At 42.2% G+C, this 26356-nt stretch overlaps 1 protein-coding gene across 5 annotated transcripts in view; it reads right to left on the reverse strand.

Annotated features, from left to right (window-relative positions):
* Positions 1–26356, reverse strand: part of FNDC3B (fibronectin type III domain containing 3B) — a 399472-nt gene that overhangs the window by 113425 nt on the left and 259691 nt on the right. For all 5 annotated transcript variants that reach the window (XM_066240652.1, XM_066240651.1, XM_066240650.1 and 2 more), the window contains exons 7-9: positions 16843–16901; positions 8101–8252; positions 1243–1302 (exon numbers count right to left, since the gene is read on the reverse strand). In XM_066240652.1, coding sequence (XP_066096749.1) covers positions 1243–1302; positions 8101–8252; positions 16843–16901 — 271 coding nt within the window. The remainder of the gene's footprint in view (positions 1–1242; positions 1303–8100; positions 8253–16842; positions 16902–26356) is intronic.

Here is a 26356-nt window from a genome sequence, read left to right on the forward strand (position 1 = left end):
TGATTTAAACAGAAAGAGATGGTTGCAAAAGAGTTCATCTAAACACTATAATAGCTAAGCAGATGTATTCTTTATGACTAAATGTAAAACACTTTGTTCTTTTATGTATTACTTTAAACTTAGTTTTAAGCACTTGTGCAGCTAATGAGATATTAGAACCTGAGCACAGCCCTACTTTTGTACCCTTCTTACTGAGAGAATTGTTACACAGGGATTCTGTGGTTGACCAAAGTTGAAACAATTAGTTCATGGCAGAACTACACTAGAACTCAAGTCTTCTGATAATTAATACATGTTCTTCCTGTTAGGCTATCCTGCCTCCAGCTCACCACTGAAGAACATGTGGTATGAATTAACCTTTGGAAAGTATAATAAAGGATGTGTGCTCAATGCTTGCAATTCTATTACATAATCTTTATATACATGTATAAAACCGAAGAAAGGAGAGAGGATGTTGTATATGCTAGTAGATAAAATCACAATTTCTGGTCAACTTAAAAATTAAGTAAAATAAAAATTTTAAATGTTATGGATCATATTCAGAAACATGTTAATTGCAAACGATGTATGGATGTATCTTTTAAATAATCAGATGAGTTCTTTAAGAATGCAGACAGTACCTTCCACTTCCCAGGCCTATGGTTGTCTGGTGTTCTTCCTAAGATTAGCTACCCTTGCTGTCCAGAGTAGTCACAGCACAGAGTCCAGAAAAGTCATAATATCAGATTATATTATACAGCTACATATCAAATTATACCAGCTCACTATTTTGCTAAATCAGGTTAATTCTTGTTAGAAATAATCTGCTATTTGTATTGTCTTATTTTAAAACCAAAGGTCTAAAGGTGACCTTGCAATCTGGGAAAGACTTATTTAGTCATTTTAGTTAAACATACAGTTTATACTTACAGTCCATAATAAACAATTGATACACCCACAGTGAAAGATTCATTTGTTTATAGAAAAAGAAATTAAACCACACAGCCCAATAGATTTTAGAAGACTATACACTGTTCAATGTATCACTGACTTTTTGTTGTCAAAAGCACTCCCATGTATTCCCAAACCACTACGCCTGCGTGCAGAACAGAAGTGCACCTAGCATGCATGGACAGACAAAGAGCAAAGGTACCACAGCTAAAGTTAGGCAGTGCTGTTAACCACAAACTTGAAAAGGGGCACTGGACTGATTTTAGCAACCTGAATTCTCCAGTACACTTCAGCTTTCATATTCTAACTCACCTTACATGATAGTCGGTTGCTGGTCTAAGATCTTTCAGGTTACATTCTAATTCTTCTCCACTGCAAAGAAAAATTATTCATTTCATTAGTCAATGATAATCAGTTTCAAAAGTAAAACATAGTTTGGATTTGGGTCTCACTGTCATATACCAACAACAAACAATTCAAGAACTATTATGTCTGATTCTGTCATAAAACAGAAATAAATTTCCCTATTTGGTATTACTATCTTACTAACCCAAAAGATGGATTCAAGTTATGCCATCCTAAATATGGAAAATGGCAAGTTACACTTACTAATAAAATTCCAAAAGGTTTTATCATCTCTTCAAAGTAAATACATAAAAAACAAATAAGCAAGCAAATTAATAGACAAGATAAATGTAAGTGTTAATAATTGTACCAGCTGTCAACCAAAGACAGCTCCCAGATTCAACTTGGCAGGAACCCCAACCACCACAATCTCTCAACCACCCCAAAGAACTGCAATCTGCTCCCCTCACAGAGCAATACGAGGAAACGGCTCTTATAGAAAATAAAACCATTAACCTTATCAGAAGTTGCAATTGAAAACAGTAAGGGATATTCCATTAAAAAACAATTGAAGGTGAGGGGGTGCAGAGGTCATGACTGTATTCTTTAAAAATGTCTGTCATAAAACACATCAACATTTTGGAAGTGTTCCCCAATTAAAGGATAGAGCTAAGACAACTAAATGCAATAAATGACCCTAGACAGGAACCCTGTCCTAGAAGGGACAAAAAATGCTATAACAGACATTACTTAGATCAATTGACAAAACTAGAATATGAATGATCAATTGATAAAAGCATTGTATCAATGCAAATTTATGAAGTTGATAACTGCGTTGTGGCTATTTAATAGCAGGTGAATCTGGGTAAAGAGTACATGTATTTCTTGATTTCTTTCTTTTTGCTAAGGTTTATAAGTTTAAAATTATTTCAAATAAAAATACTTTTTTTCATGTTGTAAACTGGTGATCAAGCAATCTCCATACTTTGCTTGAAGCATTTTTAACTTGCACAGTATTTAAAAAAAAATTTGTTTGTTTTTCTTTTATTATTTTTTTAATTTAGTCATTTTAGAAAGGAGAGAGAAAGGGAGAGGAGAGAGAGACAGAGAGAGAGAAGGGGGGAGGAGCAGGAAGCATCAATTCCCATATGTGCCTTGACCAGGCAAGCCCAGGGTTTCCAACCGGCGACCTCAGCATTTCCAGGTCTGCGCTTTATCCACTGCGTCACCACAGGTCAGGCCAAATTTTTTTTTGCCTGACCAGGCAGTGGAGCAGTGGATAGAGTATCAGACTGGAATGTGGAAGACCCAGATTCGAAACCCCGAGGTCGCAACTTGAGTGCAGGCTCATCTCGCTTGAGTGTGGGCTCACCAGCTTGAGCGTGGGGTCACTGGCTTGAGCGTGGGTTCACAGACATGACCCCATGGTTGCTAGGTTGAGTGGAAAGGTCTCTGGCTTGAAGCTCAAGGTCGCTGATTTAAGCAAGCGTCACTGGCTCTGCTGTAGTGCCACGCCCCTCCCATCAAGGCACATAGGAGAAAACAATGAATGAACAACTAAGGAGCCCCCAGGAAGAATTGATGCTTCTCATCTCTCTCCTTTCCTGCCTGTCTGTCCTTATCTGTCCTTCTTTTTGTCTCTCACAAAAAAAAAAAAGAAAAAAAATTTTTTTAATTTGATAAATTAGTTTAACATTAGAAAAGTTTAAATAACAATTCAGATTTCTAGCATTCCTTGGAGAAGAAAAATCTAAAGAATCAGAAAATCTAGCCCTGCATGCCCTCTGGCAATAGCCTATTTTAGGTGGGGACAAGACCTCTCCTGTTCACCTTTCCAGCCCTTTGCTTTTCTTACACTGCCTACCTACACCTTTTGGGCAGATGAGACTCTAGCTCTTGCCACGAATGGCTATCTGGCACTGACAGAATCTATTTCTTGGTGGCACTGGGGGAAGTTGTGCTCCATATTTTTTTAAGGTCTCTACCAATTCTGACATTTCAAAACAGAGCCAAATGACTGTGAGCCAAAAGGAGTTAGGGTTTAATTTGAAGGAGAATGGGGAACCAGCGCAGTTCTCTTCACAGCACAAGGACGTGGCCTGACTGACATGGTTATGCAGTCTGGAGGCTCCACTGCAGGAGAGCAAGAGTGGATGCTGGAAGACCCTAGCAGGTGTCCCCAAACTGCGGCCCCCTGAGGCCATTTATCCGGCCCCCTGCTGCACTTCTGGAAGGGGCACCTCTTTCATTGGTGGTCAGTGAGAGGAGCACTGTATGTGGTGGCCCTCCAACAGTCTGTGGGACAGTGAACTGGCCCCCTGTGTAAAAAGTTTGGGGACCCCTGCGGCCTAGGGAAATGCCTGTAGAGTCCAAGAGAGAGGCAGCAAAAGCAGGATGGGTGGCCAAGGGAGTGACCAGCTGTGGGGCTTCCTTCCCTGCCTCCTCCCCTTTTCCTTGTCCAGAAGAAGACATGTCCCTGGAGCAAGACTCAGGAACAGGGCCCGGGAGGTAGTCTGCACTGAGGTAGTGTGGGGCAGCTGTGTTAAGACTTGTTGGCTGGTGCACTAGCTGCAAGCATTTTGCTTAATTAGTGCGTGAGCACGTGGCAGAGGCACGTGTGCACAGCCTATATAAGGTTATGGGTGCTTGTGCTCAAGAGAGATGAGAGATTGGGGATTGTGGGTGGCAGATTGCCTGCTCACCATTGTGAGGGGCCATTTTGCTGTTTGTCTGCCTGAGAGGCGGTTTCCCTTGCCTGTGTGCTTGTCTGCCATTGTGAGTTTATTAAATGGAATGGCCCAGCGCTTTCTGGCTCCACAGTTTCTCTACCGTCCGCCCGAATCCAGTATGGACCTGCCTGGCCTCGGGTACTGGCATTACAGGTAGTCTGCACCGAGGCAGCAGCAGGGTGGGAGAGAGAACCAACAAGAAGGCTGTGTGGCCCATCACCTTGGGCTGCACCGTCATTCCAGGGTATTGAGCAAACCAGTGTGTTACAAGTGTATTAGATTTGCTTACTTGCACTTTGCTAACTGGTGCATGAACACGGGCAGCATCATGTGTGTTTGGTGTTTGTAAGGCTGTGGGTGCTTGTCCTCAGGTGGCGGATTGCAAATTGTGGACTGCCTGCTGCAGTGGGGAGGGGCCACTATTTGCCAGAGAAGGGTTTTCCTCCTCAGTCTGTTTTGCTTGTGAGTCCTGAGAGAGAGAGAAAAGCAGTTTTTCCCTGCCTGCATGCTAGTCTACCATTGAGAGACACTAATAAACAAAATGGCCCACCACCCTCCGGTTCCAGTTTCTTTACCGTCTGCCTTAATTCAATAGGAACCTGCACGGCCATGGCCACTGGCCTCACGTCTGGCGTAGTCAGCAAGATTTCTGATCAGACTGGTATGGAGCCACTGACGCCCTTGAGGAGTGGGGTAGAGGAGTTGTTGTTGCTCTCCGTGTATGGATCCCCAAGGCTTTCCTTTTGGGGACGATGATGTAATGCCGGTGGCCAAGGCCAGGCAGGTCCATACTGGATTTGGGAAGATAGAGAAACTGTGGAGCCGGAAAGGGTTGGGCCATTCCATTTAATAAAGTCTCACAAGGGCGGACAAGCACACAGGTAGGGGAAACTGCCTCTCAGGCACACAGCAAAATGGCCCCTCACAGTGGCGATCAGACAGTCCACCATCTGCAATCCCCCTGAGCGCAAACACCCATAGCCTTATATAGATCATGCACACATACCTCTGCCACGTGCTCACGCACTAATCGAGCAAAGTGCTTTGCAGCTGGTAAACCAGTGAGCAAGCTTAACACAGCTGCCCCACAACAGGCTGGGTGTTTTTTACAGCCCTGCAAGAAGAGACTGAGCACCAATTGCACCTGGAACTGGAACAGTCCCTAGAGAAGGAATTGCAGGTTCGCAAGTTGCAGTTTGCCCTGGAAGTGGAATGCTGGCTGCAACAGCTGTCTGAGAAACAACTGTGGGTTAAAGAGCTTGAGTCTCGCCTGACCAGGCGGTGGCACAGCGGATAGAGCGTAGGACTGGGATGCCGAGGACCCAGGTCCGAGACCCCGAGGTCACCAGCTTGAGCGCGGGCTCATCTGGTTCGAGCAAAGCTCACCAGTGTGGACGCAGGGTCACTGGCTCGAGCAAGGGGTTACTCGGTCTGTTGAAGGCCCACAATCAAGGCACATATGAGAAGGTAATCAATGAACAACTAAGGTGTCGAAACAAAATACTGATGATTAATGCTTCTCATTTCTCTCCATTCCTATCTGTCTGTCCCTATCTATCCCTCTCTCTGTCCTTGTAATAAATAAATAAAATAAAATAAAATAAAATAAAATAAAGAGCTTGAGTCTCAGCTTCAGGCTAAGAGCCGGCAGCTGCAGGAGCTAAAATGGTCGTGGAAGCAGCATCTGTGCCAGCAGAGTGGCACTGAGCTGGTGGGAGCAGGCGCTTCCAACTCCTCTCCTGAGGATGAGGAGGTCAGCAGTCTGCAGTCCAGACTCAAAGTCTGGTCAGTGGTCGCCCAGAAGGTAAAAACCTAGCAGCCCATCAACATGGTTACAGAAATGGTGACAGATTGGGGAGAGCTGGAGACAGCATCCACTGTGAGACTGTGAGGGCTGCTGCCCATCCTGCCCCCTGACTAACAAGGGAGACAGGCCTGTAAAGGTCACCTGAACAAAGACGTGGGTAGATCTGACTGCAGCTGGGGCAGATAGGGAGAAGTTGGATGGCAGGTCTAATAGAGGCCTGTTTGAGCTTTGGCAGCAGCATGAGCCAGAGCAGAGGTTCCAGCTGCTGAAAAAGGGGGAAGCAAGCAGCCCCGGCAGCCACCAAGAAAATAGCCAATGTTTAGGTTGCACAGTTGCAGGGTTACTTGCTGGAGACAGCTGTGGGAGAAGAGAACCCTCCCCAAAGCCCATTGTTCCAGTTTGAATAGGGGGAAAGCCAAGAGACCCGCCTACCAGGGATGTGCAGGGAGGGCTGAGGCCCCATGTGAAATTGACAATCCACTGATCACTTAATGTGTAGCAGGTGTCAGCATTAGAAGATAATAGGTTCTTTATTTTTGCAGCAGCAGTAGCAACAGATAAGGGAACTATCAAGGCAGCACAGGCCTTGAATGTGTTTGATCCCGCCAGGCCCTATGAGCTTGCTGAGGGGTTTGGATGGGGCTTGTGGCAACCGACAGAGCACACTTATGGAAAGGTGCTGAGGTCCATTTACGAAGAGCTGTGTGGCAATAGCCTGTGATGGACCTTTACCTTGGTGATTTGCACAGACAGCTGGGCTGTCTATCGTGGGCTGACCATCTGAGCGGTGTAATGAACTCTTGGACTGCAACCGGGGGGGGGGGGGCACTGGCTCCCTTGTTGGATGGACATGCTGCCTATGGACAGTAGGAGAGACCCTGATGGGGGAGACAGCTTCAGTGGAGGCCCTCCTGCACCGGGAAGCTGTTCTCATCCAGTTGTAGAGGTGCACCAAGGACACTGCACGGTTCCCATGGGCACACCCTGCCTAGACTATACAAGCCCTCCCACCTACCGTGGGGTAGGGGCTTGGAGATGGGCCTCCAGTTAGCGCCTTGGGCAGAGTGCTCAGGGAGACATTGTGGAGGGCACCTTTGTAATTATTGTAATTGTATACCTTCTGCTGTTGCTGTAGTCTGTTTATGTATGTACCTCACTCCTCACACAGGGATACCTGTCATGTAGAAAGTGAAGTGACCACCCCTAAGGTTGCTAGCTTGCACTTTGCTACATGGTGCAGGCGCACAAGGCAGCACCACGTGTGTACAGTCTATGTAAGGCTGAGGGTGCTAACCCACAGGGCGAAAGATTACAAATTGCAGACTGTTTGCCACCACTGGGAGGGGCCATTGTTTGCTACTGTTTGGCTGAGAAGGGGCTTTTCTCCCAGTCTGTTTTGCTTAAGAGTCCTGAGAGAGAGAAGGAGAAGCAATTTTCCCTGCCGCTTGCTCATCGACCAGTTGGTGAGACTTGAATAAACGAAATGGCCCAACACCCTCCGACTTCCCAGTTCCTTTATCATCTGCCCGAATCCAGTCGTAACCTACATGGCCATGGCCACCAGCCATACACAGGGACCCTCTGACAAGTAGTTAAAACAGGACTGACTCTGATTTCCTGCTCTGTAAATATGACCAGTCCCTGAAATTACAAAGGAGAAAGGGAAGGGGCTTGACCCTAAAAAGATTTTAATCGCATTTAGAACATGGCGATAAACCATTTGCATGTGTAATACCTGGGAGTGCATAAATCAGGAGATAATTCCTTATTCTGTGTGTTAAACATTTAACCATTTAAGAAAGTGCTGGCCTAAAATGCTTTAAAGTAATTTTTACTACAGGTGATAAACTACTAAGGAGGATACGAATTAGGCTGAAATTCCTATTTCATATAACCATGAATCTATGTTATAGAATTAAAAAAAATAAGATTAGTAAGAGGTCTTAGTCTAATAAGGGTAATTATATAAGTGTATAATGTACATAAAACTGAAGGTCACGCTCATGTTTTTCTCGATAGATATTAATAGAAAATTTCATTAATTCTATACTGACAAGCTAACAAAATGAAACGATATTATTTCATCAACACCAAAGAGCTCTAGAATAGTCATTTCTGATGAATTACTCTAGGCAAAATTAACTCAACATTCTAATTATCACTAATTCTTAAAATGAACAATTTAAAGAAAAATTTGCAGAGTCTATAAAGTTTCCTTTGTTTTCTATTTTCCTTAATGACTTAGTTTCACTATTTAATGGCAGAGAAACACATGAAAATGTACACTACCTGTAAATTATCTTGTATTTTCCATCTCGGCCTTTGTCTGATAAGGCAACCTCATAACTGTAGGGGAAGGAAAGGCCACTGTGGGGTCCACAAGGAAGTCCAACAGGGGGAGCCCAGGACAGCACAACCGTTCTGGCCTGAATATGAGAAACCTGAGGGAGAAAACCATGGACAAGATATTCAAATCCATTTCACATAAATCAAACACCACTTCTTCCAATAACATGGTTGTGATTATTAGTAACTACATGAAACTTGTTCAGGTAATTCAAAGTAAACAATAATTTTAATGGCAGCAAACAAAAGGGTCCTGTACAGTTTTCTGTTGTCAAGTCCTAATGTCCAAAATATAGCTCCTGCAGCATCTGTCCCCTTAAGGCAAACTGTCACCCAAGTCTATGTAATTCACACCCAGTCTTCCAGAATTTTAAAACAATCTGTCGTGCTTGATGGTTTATTTTAAAGGTAAAAGGCTGAATGTAAGATTTCAACGATTAAGATGCCCATCAGACTATTTGGAAGGAGTCACACCTTCCAGTGGTCTGCAAAGCTTTGCTTGGTGTAGAATTACCCTGGTAGGCTTATACAGTAATTCCTCACTTAACACTGTCAATTGCTTCTGCAACTTCAAGTGAAATGATGTATAATAAAACCAATGTTAGCACAGGCTAATTGATAAAAAGAATTAAAGTGTCTCTGGCATTTCATCGACATTATGAAGGAATGGTGCTGAAGGAAGCACAAGTCATGTTCCCTTCAAGTCCTGGAGGCTGCAGGACAAGCCAGTGATGGGGGGTGGCACCGAGACCCGGAATGAGGGGTAGAGACCTGTGTGGAGGTGGTCAGGCCACCTGTCCAAGGTTGCTTTTATCTTTTGGTTTAACCTCTGCTTAAAATTTCATTTGAACACAGCAGGGGTTCAACTGGTCATTTGAACAGTTGGGGACTCTACACATTCCGACCCCCCCCTCACTTCTTAGGACACACGAGGGCCTGTGCTGTGTCTGCAGCCGTCTCCGGCAGGACTCGCCCTGCTGGCACAGCTGTGGCTGTTCGTTCACAGGCCCAGCGCCGAAGTCCGTCCTTCCTCTCAAGTGCTCACTCTGATGGCGCTTCTCGGGCACCTTCCCACATACACGGTTTCTCACCAAATCTTGGTTTCAGAGTATGTTTTCAGAGACACCCATATGTCTAACATATGGTCTAATTCTATAAAATAAATGTATGAACAGAACTTTAATGTTCTAATTTTATAAAGGTTATTGTGTTGCTCTCTGGCTGACTTTAAGAAGACACTAACGCTTCATGTTCATTTGTTAGTGCTGTAGGGTATTATGCTATGGATGGAGAGATGTAAGCTATTCAGTCTCCATCCTGTTTTCTTCCACTTCTGTCACTCCCTGATCTATATAAAGAACACTGAAATGTAATATAAAATTACTTAAAAGCATGAATAGTAAATATGAAAATGAACACTGGGTTCCCCTTTTCAGTGTATCATTCATTCCATTTTTAGCAGAGACACTTCCATATCATTTCTGATCTATAGAGACATCACGATGCACTTAACCAATTACTTAAGCAGACTTCTGCTGATGCTTCCAGAGCCCTGCCAGGCCTCACTCTCCCTTTCCTCAAGTACTTCACCATCATCACTCCTCTTCTCTACAGAATCTTGTTGCGATCTCTTCTACGGCTGATCATGTTGATGACATTTGTCCACGTTCTCCCTGGACTACGGCTTACCCTACAGACACGGCACAAACTGGATTCAGCTGTGAGCAGTTGAATTTAAGCTGAGTAAATGTTGAAAAACAATAAAATCAAAGGGAGTAAGATAGTCTGAGTTTCCAATACAGGCGACAGTGGATGATAGATAGCATGACACATCTCTTTAAAATACCCAGGAGACCCTGTTGAGCCCAACTCGAGCCTACTTGCTATGGCTCTCGACCAGCCGTCCCTCTACTGCAGCCCCTCCTGTGCCGTAACGCTGTGACAGCCCTCCAGATGTCATCCCCTGGCAAAACCCCATGACTTAGCTTTTGACTTTCTTGCTTTCTAGTTTTTAACAAACTTCCTTTAGACCCCGTTCAAATGCTGCCTTTGCTTATTCTTTTATTATCACACCTCACCCTGTGAAGGGCTGTGGATACACGGGTGATTCAGATACAGGCTCTACCTCAAGGAGTACCAATCTGGCAGAGAGAAACAGATGTCTGAGGAGACCTATGGCAGACACAAGTACATAGGGACCCACAGCGGCTCAAGTCCAATTCAGGAAGGGTCAGTACTGTCCTGCCTGGCCACTTGCTCAGGACCAATCACTATGTCCCTTGTGCTCTGGCCATTCTCTGCTGGTCCTGCACTTGGCATTTTTTGTACTATACTGTGCTTTGCTTGGTTAGTTGTGTGTTGTTCCCCTGACTACATTTTAAGGCAGCATTTTTATCACATACACCAGAATATTCGCTGAATTCCTTCACACACCATCAATGGGTATTTGAGGCACCATCAATGGGTATTTGAGGCACTAAGTATTATTTGATTTTTAACTTAAAGGAGATATTTTGCTATAAAAAGTTCATAATCTAAAAGGTGCTGATGAGGCACTGGGAAACATTCAACTGAGGTGATAAATGGCTGCTCTGCCCAATTCCCAGAGCACGGTGTGTAGTATCACTGACTCCATGAATGGTGGTGTGAAATAACATCGTGTCTCAAATAGCTGAATCAAAAGCAAGTACTTTAGATGCTGAACAAATATCCACCAATTTATAACCCTTTAGCCTATCTTTTCCCTCAGCTATTAAGAATTTATTTTTTTTCTTTTGGACTTGGTTAACTTATTACTTAAGCAAACAGTGATGTGCACATTTGGAGCACTGACTCGTATCATATTCACCTTCCCCCTGTATCTGTGGAATAAGCCTTAAAAAGGCTGTCACCTGAATACAGAGCTCTGTGCAGATGCAGTCTTCTGATACAACAGCCTATCAGAAATGCATTCTGAGAACTCCGCATCGTTTTCAAAGGACAGAGGCTTCTGGGGATATTTTCCTCGAGCTAAGCAGCCAGCGTGCCAGTGAGAGTACTAGCGGGGTTGTGGAGCCAACCCCTCCTGTGTGCCCTTGCTGCCTGCCTTTCACTGATTCCTGGGCCTCAGGTTTCCCTGCTTTAGGCAGTGGAAGCCTGAGAGAAAGAGGGCTTTGTCTCTGTTAGAACTTGGAACTCACTTCCATTTCAAGGCTGATGCCAGAAAATTACATGGTGTCTTTCAGGAGAATGTCTCGTAAAAGGGAATCCTTAGCATCAGCCCTGCATTCCCTTCAAGTGTGCTGGGAGGTGACACCTGAGGAGAGACTCCGAACCCAAGGAGCTCCACTGCGCTCGCACCTCTCTCAGAGCAAGAGCGTGCTCACACGGCTCTGTCTCTGGGGAAGCTTCTCACCAGCAGTGACCACTGAGCAAACTGGGACACAGCCAATCCGACCATCACAATGGTCATCATGGCTGTGACCCAAAAGTAGAAGTTCAGAAGCCACAAAACTAAATGACTCTCTGATGTTTAATTATTCTACCATGAATAGAAGTCAATCCCATTTATAATGGTGATTAAAGTGGTGATTTCTAATTACAAAATTACTGGACGAGACCCAATTTGACATTTGTCTCAACCCTAGTGATATGAGTCTGTTGTGTGGATAACTAGTGTAAGTCTGCACAAAAATAATTTAAATTAAACTGCTTTCAAGTATCCTGAAGAACTCATAGTACCACCATCTACTTCTAAGTGATTACATACTGATTAGAAATCGTTCTTGTCTGTGTATTTATTAAACAGAGATTTCAATTTGAGAATGAGTGTTAGTTAAAAGCATCTGTGGCCTGGCCTGTGGTGGCGCAGTGGATAAAGCGTGGACCTGGAAATGCTGACGTTGTCGGTCTGAAACCCTGGGCTTGCCTGGTCAAGGCACATATGCAAGCTGATGCTTCCTGCTCTTCCCTCTTCTCTCTCTCTCATTTTTTCTCCCTCCTACCTCTCTAAAATTGAATAGTTTTTAAAAATGAAAAAAAAGCATCTATATGTACACATTCAGAAATGACAGGACTGCATTTTATGTAGTTATTTGATATATAATGCTTAGCTCTTTCTCCATGTCCCCTTCTCTCCTGTTCAGCCCAGACAATATGATATACAAATGATAGCATTTGGATCAAAAACACTATTTACTCTCATAAAGTTAATAAATTGTTACTGTCATGTTTAAAAATATTTCTATGCAAGTTAGAAGCTTCTAAATTTGGTCTGGTCTTTGGATTCAACTATGTGGGTGGCATGCTGATCCAATCAGGAAGTACGTTGAGGATATATTACCTTAAAAATACTGGCTTCACTTCAAAAGCACCATTTTGAAAAATAATAACACAAAGGAAAATTAAAAAGGAAAAGGTCAAAGAGATCATTACTCAAAGGAAAAATGGATACTCAAATCTAGGGTTTCATAATCATCAGTTTATATAATTCTTTAAATGCTAAAAACCTCAAATATGTTTCCAGACACACTGCTGTTTATCTTTCAGGAATCGCTTCTTGCAGTTGTTCCTCTCAGGCCAGTTTCTCACTCCTGGAGCCAACAAATCAATTGTTCCTAAAAGCTAAACATTAGCAGATGGAAACAATGCGGAAACCACAATTTCAGGTTACATTTATTTACATCCTGAAAATAAACAGCCCAGCAGTATGTAGAAGACTTCATTGAGCACCACCACCTGAGTAGATTAAACCACACCAGGTTGGAGGTGTCTAGCACTAACAGAGGCTGATTCCTACACCGTAGAGTAAGTCAAGCTTGTTTCTCTGCTGCAGTGGTGGATGCAAGTACCATCCCCAAGGCACCTGTTAAGAGTCTCAGGACAAATACCTAGTGTATTTGTACACTGTTTTTACTCAATGACTAAATAGTTGCATAGTTATCATGTCTGGGTTTCTGAAAAGTAAATGACTTGCTAAATTAAGGATGCGCAAAATTCTAAAGAGATGACTAAAATCCACACATCCTCAATACTGTTTCTATACATTAAACAAATCATCAACAAAAATTTCGAAGAGAAATAAATGCCTTTATTTAAAGGTGTTACCAGATGTGTCTGAAAAAAAAAATTAACAAGAATCATTTATACAATTGTGTGCCAAACTTTCTGCAGCTCTGCTTTTTTCCCTGCAAGGTGGCTGAACATCCCTCCTTCTTATTTCAGAGAGCAGCAGGTAGCTTCACTTGGCCTAATGTTATGATATAAACCAGGGGTCTCAAACTCAACTCAGCATGTGGGCCGCAGAGCAAGATCACAGCCATTTGGCGGGCTGCACTAGGTCTACAAAAGGCAACTGTTACGCAACACTTTTCTCACTGCAGTTGAAAACAAAAAAAAATCAGTACAACAAGCACAATCCGGGCCGCATGCGGCCCGCGAGTTTGAGACCCCTGCTATAAACTATAGAGAAATGCTCCACACTCTATACCAAGTACTCTGTAAATAGTATATAACTTACTTCTCAGTCCCATGTGCTACTTAGTATCCTACCTTTCAAAGATGAGGAAACCTAGGCTCAGGAAGTTATATAACTTACCCAAGGTCACAGACATACTTAATAGCCATGCTGGACCGCAACTCAGAGAACCAGATTGCAAAGCCCGGCCCTTCCCGCCTAGGCTGCTGCCCTGCACTTTGCTGCTACCCTGTCCCCACAGGCCACCACGCTGGCCGTGCCTCATCTATGCTGGCCAGTCTTCAGGCCTTTTTCTCACCTGCCAGAACCCAGTGCAGCCTTTTATTTAGTGAGCATTTGTTAAGGGTTCATGATGTGCCAATGACAGTGCTATGGGTGAGGGGACACAAGGATAAATGAGACACGATCATGAATGAGAACTTCAGACAGAGAAGGTGAAGAGAGGGAGGAAGAGAAAGGAAGGCAGAAAAACTGTGTAACAACTAACTGGGCTGGGCAGGAAGAATGTATCGCCACCAGGCCAAAAGAGTTTATGTGGGGACCAGGGGATGGTGTCATAAGCAGAATAATGATCCCCCACCTCAACCAAAGAGGTCCACAGTGTAATCCCTGGAACCTATGAATATAAATATTACCATGAAGATAAAAGGGAGTTTGCAGATGTTATTAAGTTACGGATCTTATAAAGAAGAGACTAACCTGGATTACCTTGGTGGGTCTGACTTTATAGTGAAAGAGGGAAACAGGAGAGTCAGAGAAAGAGACACAAGGATGAAAGGGGCCACAAGCCAAAGAATGCAGGCAACTTCTAGGAGAAGCTGAAAAAGGCAAGGCATCATCAGGTTTACCCCTAAGCCTCCAGTCAGAAATGTAGTCCTGTGGACATCTTGATTTTAGCTACTGAGATGCATCTGACCTCTTCAAATGACAATACTGCCATATTTTGCCTAATGTCATAACTATTTACAAAGAAGCCTGTCTGCCTATTCTTGTCTAAAAACTATAGAGAATAGTGCTTAATAAATGCTGAATCAAGGGAAAGACCAATGCACTTCGATAATTGCTTTTATCTTGTTAGAGCCACACGATCCTCAGAAACATGGTCCCTTTTTTTGGTGGGAGAGAAAGAGAGAGAGAGCGAGAGAGAGAGAGAGGGCCATTGAGAGGGACATATAGGGACAAACAGAAAGGGAGAGAGATGGGAAACATCAATTCTTCATTGTGGCACCTTACTTGTTCACTGACTGCTTTCTCATACATGCATTGACTAAAGGGGTGGGGGCTTCAGCTGAGCCAGTGACCTTGGAGCTCAAGCCAGGGACCATGGGGTCATGTCTATGATCCCATGCTCAAGCCAGCGACCCCACACTCAAGCTGGTGAGCTTTTGCTCAAGCTGGCAACCTTGGGGTTTCGAACCTGGGTCTTCTGCATCTGAGGGCAATGCTCTATTCACTGTGCCAACGCTTGGTCAGGCTGTACTCTGTCCCTTCTGCAGTAAAGAAATGATTAAGACTAATTTAAAAAAAAACGCTGTGCATGTGTGTGCACACATACGACAGACTATGAAGTTTTGTGACTTCTTCTAGGACAATCCACTGTTGCTCTATCTTCTCCCTCTGATTACGACTTCTGTTTTCCTCACGGCATATTCTTCTTTCTGCTATACTACAAATGTAAGCTTTTCCTACAATTCTGCCCTCAAGCCTTGTTGAAGTTCTCTCTGTACTCCAGTCCCCCAGCCCCACCCCCAAAGCCATCACCTACGCCCACAATTTGATCATTCTCATGCACGTGGTCTCCCTACCAGTATTCTGCTCCCCTCTCCCTGCAGCGCTGCTAGACTGGACACTGGCAACTGCCCACTGTGCTGATCTTCCAGATGGCGTGCTAATAAAACAAACTCCACATGTCTACGAAAGGCACTGAAGACACAAAAGGGGCATAGACATAAGCTTCCTCTGCAGAACTCCCTGACTACTGGGAAAGACACAGAAACAAGGGAATGAGGTACGACATTAAATACATAAAGAGCGTCAGAAAGCTGGGGCAGGCCAGTGGGACTGAGTCTTGTGTGGAGTGTCCCACTTGATGGGCGGGACAGCAATGAAGGGGTCACATTAGAGGAAGCGACTTCTAAAAGGCAGGATCTAACCCCAATAGCCCAGTTAGCATGACACTTGATTTCTAATAGGTTATAACAGCTTATGGATTTCTCTCTAGAATGACTCTAGTATCCACTGTCTCCATGCCACAGCTAATGCCCTACTCACAGCCTCTTACCACCACTATAGTAACTGATTCCCGACACATGTCCCTCAGGGCATCCTCCCCTCACTCCAACCCATCCATGGGCCAGCTGTTTGATAATCCTGAAACTACAGTCCTGATTATATCACTTCTTTGCGTGGGTACTCTAAACGGCAACCTGCTCCTTACCAGATGAAGCAGACTCCCGACCCAACCTCAACACCCCACTCCTCCACAAGCTGCCCATTGTGCCCTCGGCCAACACACCTCATGCTTTTAAATCTAGTCAAACTCAGCTCTGTACCCCGAGGCAGGTTTGGACTTTTCCGTTAAAAAGCCTCAGTATTTCAAACATATGAAGAATCAAGGTTTTCCCATTCAGCTAAAAAACACTCCCAAGAACTTGGCTCTCTATTCTCAGATGAAAGACTGAATCAACATTTTGATTTTTTTCACTTTAATTTCAAAGCACCTGGCAAAATCAAGCTTTAAACCTCATAATATCACCACTCCCACCAATTTTTTTCTTGCCATTACACTCAACAATATTGCATTTATTTTCTCAGCTAATATTTAACTATCTTTTGAAATTTACCTGGAAAAATACTTGGAATTACTGAGGTTTTAAAAAATTATTACTACATTTTACACAGGTAATAGGAAATTACTAAAAAACCCAAAACTGTTCTGTAGACCTTAAGGATGGGATAAGGGAGGTTGGGTGGGCAGCCGTGGAAGTTGTGAAGAATACCTAATTGCATTTAGATGATCTAAATACAGAGGACATTTCAGTGGATTATGACTAGACAGAGGACCTCTGTTCTGTATTTTTCATGCTTCTTAATAGCAACCCTATTTCACAGTTTATGAATAATCTGCAATGGGAAAGGGCCCTTTTGCTTACCTTCTATACGGTGAAGGAAAAGCACACTTGAAATATTTAAGAAAGTGTTATTTATGCTGAGAAATCCAGAAGACATACCTGTGGTTTCTCTATTCCCGAAAGAATGTCTTGCACCCTCTTTACTTCCAACTCATACTCTGCATGAAAAAAGAGAGAGGAAAAAGTTAATTCCATTAGAAGGCAATAAGGTTGCGAAGTTCCTTCTCCAAGGCCTTACTAACCGTTACCATCCAGCCAGTTGCCTGTTACCATGAACTCTGGTCCCACAGCAGGACATGAAAATTAGGGACGGGGATTCTTTGGTGGAGGCACTTCACCATGGTGTGCTAACTAGCAACTAGACTGGCTTACACAGTCGAAGCTGACTAGATTAACTCTGAGTTCGTCTGATAAATCAGCAGGCAACAGGGAAGAGAAGGCCCTAAGAGGAAGGAGGAGGAGAAGGACACCAGTTCAGCTAGAAGCCAAGGGCAAGGAAGACATGAGTTTGAAGAGACGGGTGCCAATTCAGCAGTGCTGTGAGTTCAGGCTTTTGAGCTCATTTTTAATTGAAGTTTGATGGGCAGCCTCTGGAATGCTTACATAGAGGAACTGTCATCTTATTTTGAGTTTGAAAAGCTTTGTTTGTTTGGCTTCGTATGACGGGAAGGGTGAGAACAGAAAGACCAGGCAGGCCACTGCTGCACTGGTTCAGGGGAAGGTAGAGCTGGCCTGGGCTAGGGGAGTAGTAAAGCGGTGAGAACAGGACTGGATCTGGAGGTGCTGAACGACTGGACGTGATAGGCAAAGACAACGAGAAGAATCGGGGATCAAAATCCCTGGTCTTTGGCTAAATCAAATAGATAGATGATGGTATCTTTTGGGCAAGTTTGGGGGAGGAGCAAGATTGTTTTAAAAATGAAAGGAGGAAGTGCCTTAAGTAGGAAGATGGTCTCAGAAGGATGTATATCTCCCTCCCAAGAAAAAATAAATAATAGAATTTAAACTTGAGAATCAGTTTTGCTAGAGGGTACTTCTGACTTTCAAAACCTGCTTGATGAAATCTAATTTTGAGTTTATATATCTACTTAACTTGTTAAATCTAGTTTATGAGCTAAATGCTAGAGATACATGATTACCAAGACATATGTCCTTGCCTTCAAGATACAAATTTCAAGTCTTATGGGGGTGGAGGACTGGGAGGGAGAATTAAAGCAAACAGGCAGTTACAAGGCTATAGGTGTTATGATAAAGGCAATCCAACAGAGAGGATTCCATGAACTTCCTGGGAACTAACATGTAGCTGAGCTCTGTGGACAAGCTAACATTTGGAGGTAACAGGGGAGACTGAATTAGAGAGTGAGGGATCAGTAGGCCCAGCTCTTGTTCAAGTCTAATCTCGACTTCACCTTTTCAAAGGATCCCACTTCAGCTCCCACCCTTTCCCCAGCTCACTGCCGTCGTTCTCACATCCTACTTATTGCCTTCCTATCTGTTATCAAAACCTGAAAATTAATTCTCTTGTAGATTTGTTCCCTTGTGTATTACTTGTCTTTCCTACCAAAATATAAGCTTCTGGAAGGCAGAGATAACATAGGTCCAAAGTAGACAAAATTTTTTTAAAATAACCAGCTAGTGAATATTTTAAGTAATTAAATCTTCATTAAAGTATAGATCTTATATATTAGTTTCAGATGTACAACACAGTGACTGGACATTGTATACACCTTATGAAGTGATCACCACGATACTAGTAACCATCTCTGTCTACATACAAAGTTATTATGATATTGTAATAATGACTACACTCTCTTTCCTGTGACTTACTTTTTTTATAACTCAAAATTCATACCTCTTAATTCCATTCACCTTTTGCCTAGATAGTAAATATTTTAAACTTTATGGGCCACATATAGGCCTGCCACATTCTTATTTGTTTCTATGGCCATTTAGAAACGTAATAACCATCTTAGAGCGAGGAACATACAAAAACAGGGCAGGCTGCAGTGTGCTGACGCCTGTTGTAGGACATGCTCACCATTTAGCCCGGAGCACCTAGCAATGTTCCTGCAGGATCACAGCTCAATAGATACTTGCTGATTAAACCAATAAACCAAGCCTATATAGAGATATATATATAGTAAGAATTTCTAGTCGGTACTGCGTTAAACTGTAAAAGATCGGGTTCTTTATTTTTCCCCATTGCATTGTATAGTAGATGCTTACCTTTCTTTTGGTGAGAAAACTAAATGAGCTGTTAGCAAATATGATATTTTTTGAAATTATAACTAAAGAAAATTCACACTCAAAAGGCCAAATGTCACAAGCTCATTTGTAATCATGTATTTATGTTAAGCTATAGATAACAATGAATAATACCCAAAAAGTCAAAAAGTATATATACCTTCACATTTTCTGAAAGCTCCTACTACTAAGTAACCATAAATGCTGTGTATATTAGAAGTTAATTGCCAGTAAAAACAAAACAAAACAAAACCAAAAAACACCCCACAAATATATGCACAGTTGCAATAAAAGAACTGGTTCAGCTGTTAAAGACCAACCTTTCTCAATCACTAGTTATTCTAGAATTTGAAAGACCTTATGGTTTCAAACATATACATAGCTCTATATACATTCAAACAGCTAGCTGAAGGAAGTCATTGTTTATTCTGCCATGACTGACACATTAAGAGTGTCTTAGAAGAACAAGCCAGACCCTAGCCTTAGGTAATAAAGCCTTTGTCTAGATCAGAGATCATCACCTATTCAACAAAGAAGGGAACTGGAGTGCTGAGGTTATGGGTCCAATCCTGATCATGGCACCGACCAGAAGCAGCCAATTAGTACACAGCTAGCTGGAACAACTAGGTGGAATAACGAGTTCATGCTTCTCTCTCTTTCTCTCCACCCCCCCCTTCTCCTTTCATCACTCTCTAGCTCTCTCTCTCTCTCTCTCTCTCTCCCTCCCCTCCCATAACCCCCTCTTCTTTCTTCTCTCAAATCAGCGGATAAAATTTTAAAAAGTAAAAGAAAAAGAAAAAAGAAAGATGAGAAGAATTAAAGAGCTGTGCAAAGGAAGAATCCTCAAGACTATGTACTAGATATAAGGCATGAAAGAGAGAAAGGAGAAAAGAAAAATCAGAGATCCCTCCCTTGGGTTAGCTTTCAAAAACTAAAAATAGAAGAAATAGTTATGCTTCTTTTCAGAAAAAGGAAAAACAGGAAAGAAGGTTGGATTAGAAGAAAAAAACTCTTTATAAAACTGAAAAGAATGGGTCTCAGATTAAGAGCCAGTAATACAAGTGAAAGAGGCTTCCAGAGAGAGGTGCTGACCTTCCCTGTCCATCTTACTGTAATAGCAAGGAGGCTTTGAGACAGGCATTTCTGAGCACCTAGGTCTGTGCTCAGTGCACCAACATCCTGCTCATTGCACAACATCCCTTGCAAGATGGACGCGCTCTGCTCCGTTTCCCCCTAGCAGCAGCAGCAGCAGCAGAACTGAAGTCTGTCCTGCACATCCATTTTCAGAACACAGTAACTACAGATGTCTGATGACTGAGGAGTGAGGATGAGGAATAAGGAAACTGAGGCTCCAACAACAGATGTGTTTTCCCCAAAACCACAAGCCTAGTACATGGTCCCAAAGCAAGGGCACGTCTGAATGCACCATGACAAATGAGGAGGGACCTGAGCATCAGGAGCCAGAGAACGTGGAGCGAGAAGAGCACAGGGCTGAGACGGATGGGGTTTGCTGGAGGTGAGTGGGAGAAAGAGAACAAAGCTACGGAGACCCTCTTAGTCCCAGGAGACAGCTGTGTTGTTGGTGTATTTTAAACTCTGAAAACGCTGTTAAATTAATAAAGCAAAGACCTTTGGAGCTAGGGAGAAGGTACGTGAGCAAAGGAACAGTGAGGAAATTGGGCCAGAATGGAGACAAATCAAGGATTCCAACAAGATCAAAAGTGAAAAGGGCAGGGCGTGGGGAGGAAAGGCAGCGACAGGACAACTGCTACTCTATTATGTCAGCAGAAACGCCTTCCCAAAGCCAGGCTGGATCCGGTCTTTCTCTCCAAGGAGAGAAAAATGCATTCCCACACGCATTTAATGCTTTTCCATTTGTGCTGTCACAAGCTGAGAGAAAAACGTAAATAAATGCCAGGCACACAATTTGCACAAAGAGTGAAAATAAAATCTGTTTAACTGAGCTAAAGTGATAGTTACATCACATATAAAATAAACTCTTCTATAAAAGATAACATTCTGGTACAAAAATGCCAAAATCCATGACTCTGCTACCTAAATAACTGAGTTAACTCAAGACCTCAGCCTCACTCATCAGATGCAAGTTAGCTGAGCCTTGGAGCAGTCTTTGACTTACTATCTCCCTTCCCATAAAACAATTTCAGAGCCCAATTATACAGAGTATATTTCTGCTTGCTCACATTTTTTATATTGTTTCTGTCTCTGACAGACACACAAACACACCAATATACACACACAAAACTATACTATGAGAGAGGAGAAAAATAATAGCTAGTCCCCTCACAAAAACAAAACAAAAGAATAACTTTGGGCATTTGCCTTTTGGACAGACTTTCTATCAAGTTAAAAAGAAACCATGTTATGTATTCCCTTCCCTTAAGAAACTAGTGTGTGGCAAATGGACATGGTTGTCCAAGAAGGGGTAGAAATGCAAGGTGCAAGGTTGAAGGGCCAGGTTCTCTTTCCCTTTTTTTTTTTTTTTTTTTAAGATTTTATTTATTGATTTTTGAGAAAGAGAAAGAGACATGGGGGTGAGGGAAGAGCAAGAAGCATCAGCTCATAGTAGTTGCTTCTCGTATGTGCCTTGACCAGGCAAGCCCGGGTTTTGAACTGGCAACCTCAGTGTTCCAGGTTGACGCTTTATCCATTGTGCCACCACAGGTCAGGCAGGTTCTCTTTCTTCATTATCAGTCCTGCCTTCTTCCCTCTGGCTTGCAGCAAGTATATTAATCCAGGGGTAAATCTTATAGGCCAACTTTGTATTTTTCTCTCCTGGCACAGAGGCTGCTGCAAGGTTCAAACAAATTAGCACCTTTTCCACCAGCTTCAGGTATGGTTGTGACCCCAGATAAAGTGGATGGATATGACATCCCACCTTTATATGACTACCTTGTTAATATCTGAAAGCCTCTTCCTTGAGCTGAGATGCTGCCAGCCAGTGAAAAAGGATCATAGGGCATTCTCAGGACAGGCTCCAGGGTCTACAAACAGTGAGGGGCATTTTGTTTTTGCAGATCTAAACAGTCTGGGGGTAGGTTAATTTCTTGAAAGGAAGGTAAGATGGAAGCCTCTAGTGTAAACATGCCCGAGGAGTTGAGAATCACCTTATTTGGAAATGCTAAAAAGGGCAAAGGGGAACTCCAGTTCGGTGGCTTATGCTTCTTCCCTCTAAAAGCAAATCTCCTAATAAATAAAGCAATTTTAGCAGAGGAAAGGTTAAAATAAAAATACACAAGCAAGGAAAATACATTTAAAAGAAAAAAAACCCCACACACATAGAGGGAATACGTGTCATGTGAAATTTAAACTCACCACAAATAATGGTTTTTATGTTTGTTCCAAAAAGAACCTTAAGTTCAGACTGTTTGAATAACTGCAAGGCCTAAACTAATTAAAATATCCCCTTTTATAAACACAATTTACTTCTTTGGTTTGCTTCACATTTTTTCCTTCTTAGAAAAGAAAATACCGCTAGACACTTAGCTGCTAGCTATAGAATGTACTTAGGGCTGTAACAGCCCCTTCATTCCCGTGGCATGACATCAGCACTATTTCTCTGTAACCTTCTGTCTAGTTCTCATCCACAGGCCTCATTTACAGATATGCCGGCATAATATAATATGCTTTCTCAGATTTGCCAAGGGGCTGACTAATCTCTTTAACAAATTATGTGTAATAAACTAGGGGGTGGAAAATACGCAACTTCTGGTCATGCCCATTTGGGGGATAAGAGGCTTAAAATCAATACCATACATACTCACTATGAAAAATAAATGAACAGAAATAAACTTTTAGATAAAAGAATGACTCCATAATAAGTGGGGTATCCAGTGAATGCCTACAGACGATGAGAACGAACGGGCTGAAGGAAGACAACTTCAAAATGCTCACTGAATTGCTTTTCCAATAAAATCAGCTCTTTCATTTTTGAATATTACTTATTCTGGGAACAAAAGGAATCAAAAATACATACAAAAGTAGGATTAATTACTGAAGAACCTCCATTTAATGATCAGGAGCCATATTTAAAGATGTGCAATACAAATATTAAAAATGTGTCAAATCACCAGGAATAAACTTGCAAAATATGAAGACAATGTCGTATTCCCCCAAGACACCTATTCCAGAAATGCCTTCAGATGTCAATCATCCTGATGCTAAATAAGTAAAAAGAAACATCTCTAGCGCTTTAGCTAGTTCAGTGGTTACTCTATTTAAAATTCTCAAAGACAACCAAGGGAATACCAGACTCTCAACACCAAGAACGCAGCAGGTAGGTGAACATATGGTATGAGAAGTTGCCTTCCAGTTAAAGAAAATATTTTCAAGAGGAACTTGGGTTCCAAACAGACCCTGGAACCTGAAAGGAAGGAGAGATGGATCCCTTTCACAGGGGGAGTGCCCAGACAGAGGGACGGCTGGACAGAGGGACGGTAAGAGAATGTAAATGGATGAGCAGGGCCGACTTCCTAGGAGCTGTTGCTATTTCTGGAATTCGGTAGAAAGAATGCTTTTCTTTTCTGGCCCAAGAGTTGGTAACATTCCCATTAACCCACACGTACAGGCCCAATCGGTCGATTCAGGCACAAGCTGTGTTAACACTTGAGGTGGTAAGAGGGACAAAAGAGTGTTAGGCATAGGTTCTTAATGAAAAGGGAAAGTCCCAGATACACAGACCCCTGCTAACTCCCAGGTCTACTCAGAGTTCATCTCTTAACCACCTTCTCTGATGTCAACTAAAATGGGTTCTACCTGAAATAGTAGGAGATTCTACATGGAGTTCTCTTAAATTCTCTAAGAAAGATTCTTATGTTTACCTCACAAGGCAAAAATCATATATACGCATGGAATTGTACAAAAAACAGCTAGTATTTTTAAGACATCAAATTAAGCAGAGATGAAAAGCCCACAAAAAATGGATGAAGTATTAAGTAGATATGCTTGCCTGGCAAGCTTGACTCTAGCACCAGTTCCTTCCTTTCCTTCTTTCTGCGTGTTTGAACCATTTCACTGGCTAGCTGAGCCCTAACCTGTGCCAGATACAGCTCTTTCATTTTGGGGAAAGGCTCCTCCTCTCCATGATTATCCAGCAAAAGCTGGTACCCTTCCTGGGTGTGTGACAGGAAGGTGATCGCTAAACACAGGATAGAATGACTTACAAAGGTAATTAAAGCTTATACACTACTTTCTGCACTGCACCTATAAACGTTTCCACAAAATGTTTTTTCATCAAGGCTCAGCATGTCACAATGAAAACTTTTCAAGTAGAATGGTCAATACTTTTGTAAGACTGTGTCAGCTGAGAGGTAGAATCAAGGAAGTACAATTGTGCCTCACATTAAATCTGAAAGAGAATTTTAACATTTAGTTCACCTACTGAGCAAGCTTTGAACAGTTTTTACAGTCACATTTTCTTTTTTTTCTTTTTTTTTTTTTAAAGATTTTATTTATTCATTATAGAGAGGGAAGAGAGAGAGATTGAGAGAGAGAAGGAGGGAGGAGCAGGAAGCATCAACTCCCATATGTGCCTTGACCAGGCAAGCCCAGGGTTTTGAACCGGCAACCTCAGCATTTCCAGGTTGACGCTTATCCACTGCGCCACCACAGGTCAGGCCCTATAGTCACATTTTCTTAATTGATGTCTCATGACTAAATTATAAGCATTTGAAGATGATGACAAGACAGTCTATGGAAGAACCCCATGAAGACTGTCAGCTGAAATGGGGATCAAATCCAGAGCCAACTTCATGGGCTAGGACTCCAAATAACTCCTCAGAGGCCTGCCATATGGAAAGGCCATTACTGTTCATGAGACAGCCTACCTCACTCAGGAAATTAGCAGACATTACCCATGTGGGTACAGATTCAAAGGCATATAGCCACCAAGTAGGTAATATCAATGAGTAAAAGAAGGTGGACATATCAGGCAAAAGGGAAGGACTGGAAAACTGAAAAAGTCTTCACCTTATCTATTTAATCACTGCCAGGAAAGGTTGTGGGTCTAAAGTGGACAGATATTGTCATTTTTCCGGAGAATTTGGCAATGAAAAATTTTCATTCAAGTGCCTGATTTGTACTTATTTTTATATCTATAGAAAAGTGAAGGAATAGCAGTACTATGAACACACACCTGCCCTTCCCCTAGATTGATCAATTGTTAACCTTTTGCTATACTTGTATTTTATGTCTACATAAGCAAACACATTTAAAAGAAAGTTATTGATCTTATATAACACTTCACTCTCAAAACTTTAGCATGTCTTTCCTAAGAACAAGGACCTTCTTGTACATAATCACAGCAATATCACAATCCACAGATCTCACACTAATATAATAAAATTGAATCTACAGTCTATATTAAAATTTCCCCAATTGTTTTAATATTTGTAATGTGCTCCCACCCCAATTCAGGGTCCAATTAAGGAACACATGTTGCACTAGTGATCAGGTTTCATTAGTTTCATTTAGCCTACAACATAAATTCTTTGTATTTATATCCTAAGGCTGATATTTTTGAAGAGTCTACAACAGGTTTCTTATCACATATACTAGTACCTAGATTAATTCAGGCTAAAGATTTTTGGCAAGATTTCTCTATAGATGCACTTCCCATCGCATCACACAAAGAAGTCCACAGTGCCAGTCTGAACCTTTGGGTGAGGCTCAGCACCACTTGGTCTCAGTGCTGCAGTGTATTTTTCTGTTGTCAAGGCACCTTCTCCCCTCTTTCACCTGATGGTTAGAGTGAACACTGATGATCTTTGTCAGAAGTTATGTATATTCATAGTTGTAAAGTGGTGATGTTCTTAATTCTATCATTCCTTCTATGTCCATCAGTTCCCTCTCCCACTTTATCTAGTAATTCATGGATTCTTTTTTGAGTTGAGTAAAATTTGTAATATTCCAGTACCATTATTCTCCTGGTTGCTAAAACTGTCCCAGATGTGCCAGTGGGAAGCCCTTGACTGTTCTGTGTGCTTCTTTGTCTACTTCCTTGAGACTTCTGGGTTGGACACCTGTTAAATATGTATTTTGGTTTAAGATCACTTGATCAACAGTGAGAAAATACGCAGACCATAGGTGAAAGATATTAGTAGTATAAAGTAAAATTTAGCCAAAATTACTCAAAAGATTTTCTTATTTAAATGTGACTAGAAGGGGGAAAATATAAATATTTCTGGTTTCTCTTTTAGAAATCAAAGTTAAAACAAAGTAAACCAGTAAACCAAGAGCCATCTTAAATGGCACTCAAATATATAGCAAACTTGAACTCTATAAACTTAAAAATGAACCATGGTAAACTTTAAGTAGAAAAACACAGAGCATATCTGGCTCTTCTTGGATTGTG

This window comes from Saccopteryx bilineata, chromosome 8, assembly GCF_036850765.1.
Source record: "Saccopteryx bilineata isolate mSacBil1 chromosome 8, mSacBil1_pri_phased_curated, whole genome shotgun sequence".
NCBI classification, from domain to species: domain Eukaryota; kingdom Metazoa; phylum Chordata; class Mammalia; order Chiroptera; family Emballonuridae; genus Saccopteryx; species Saccopteryx bilineata.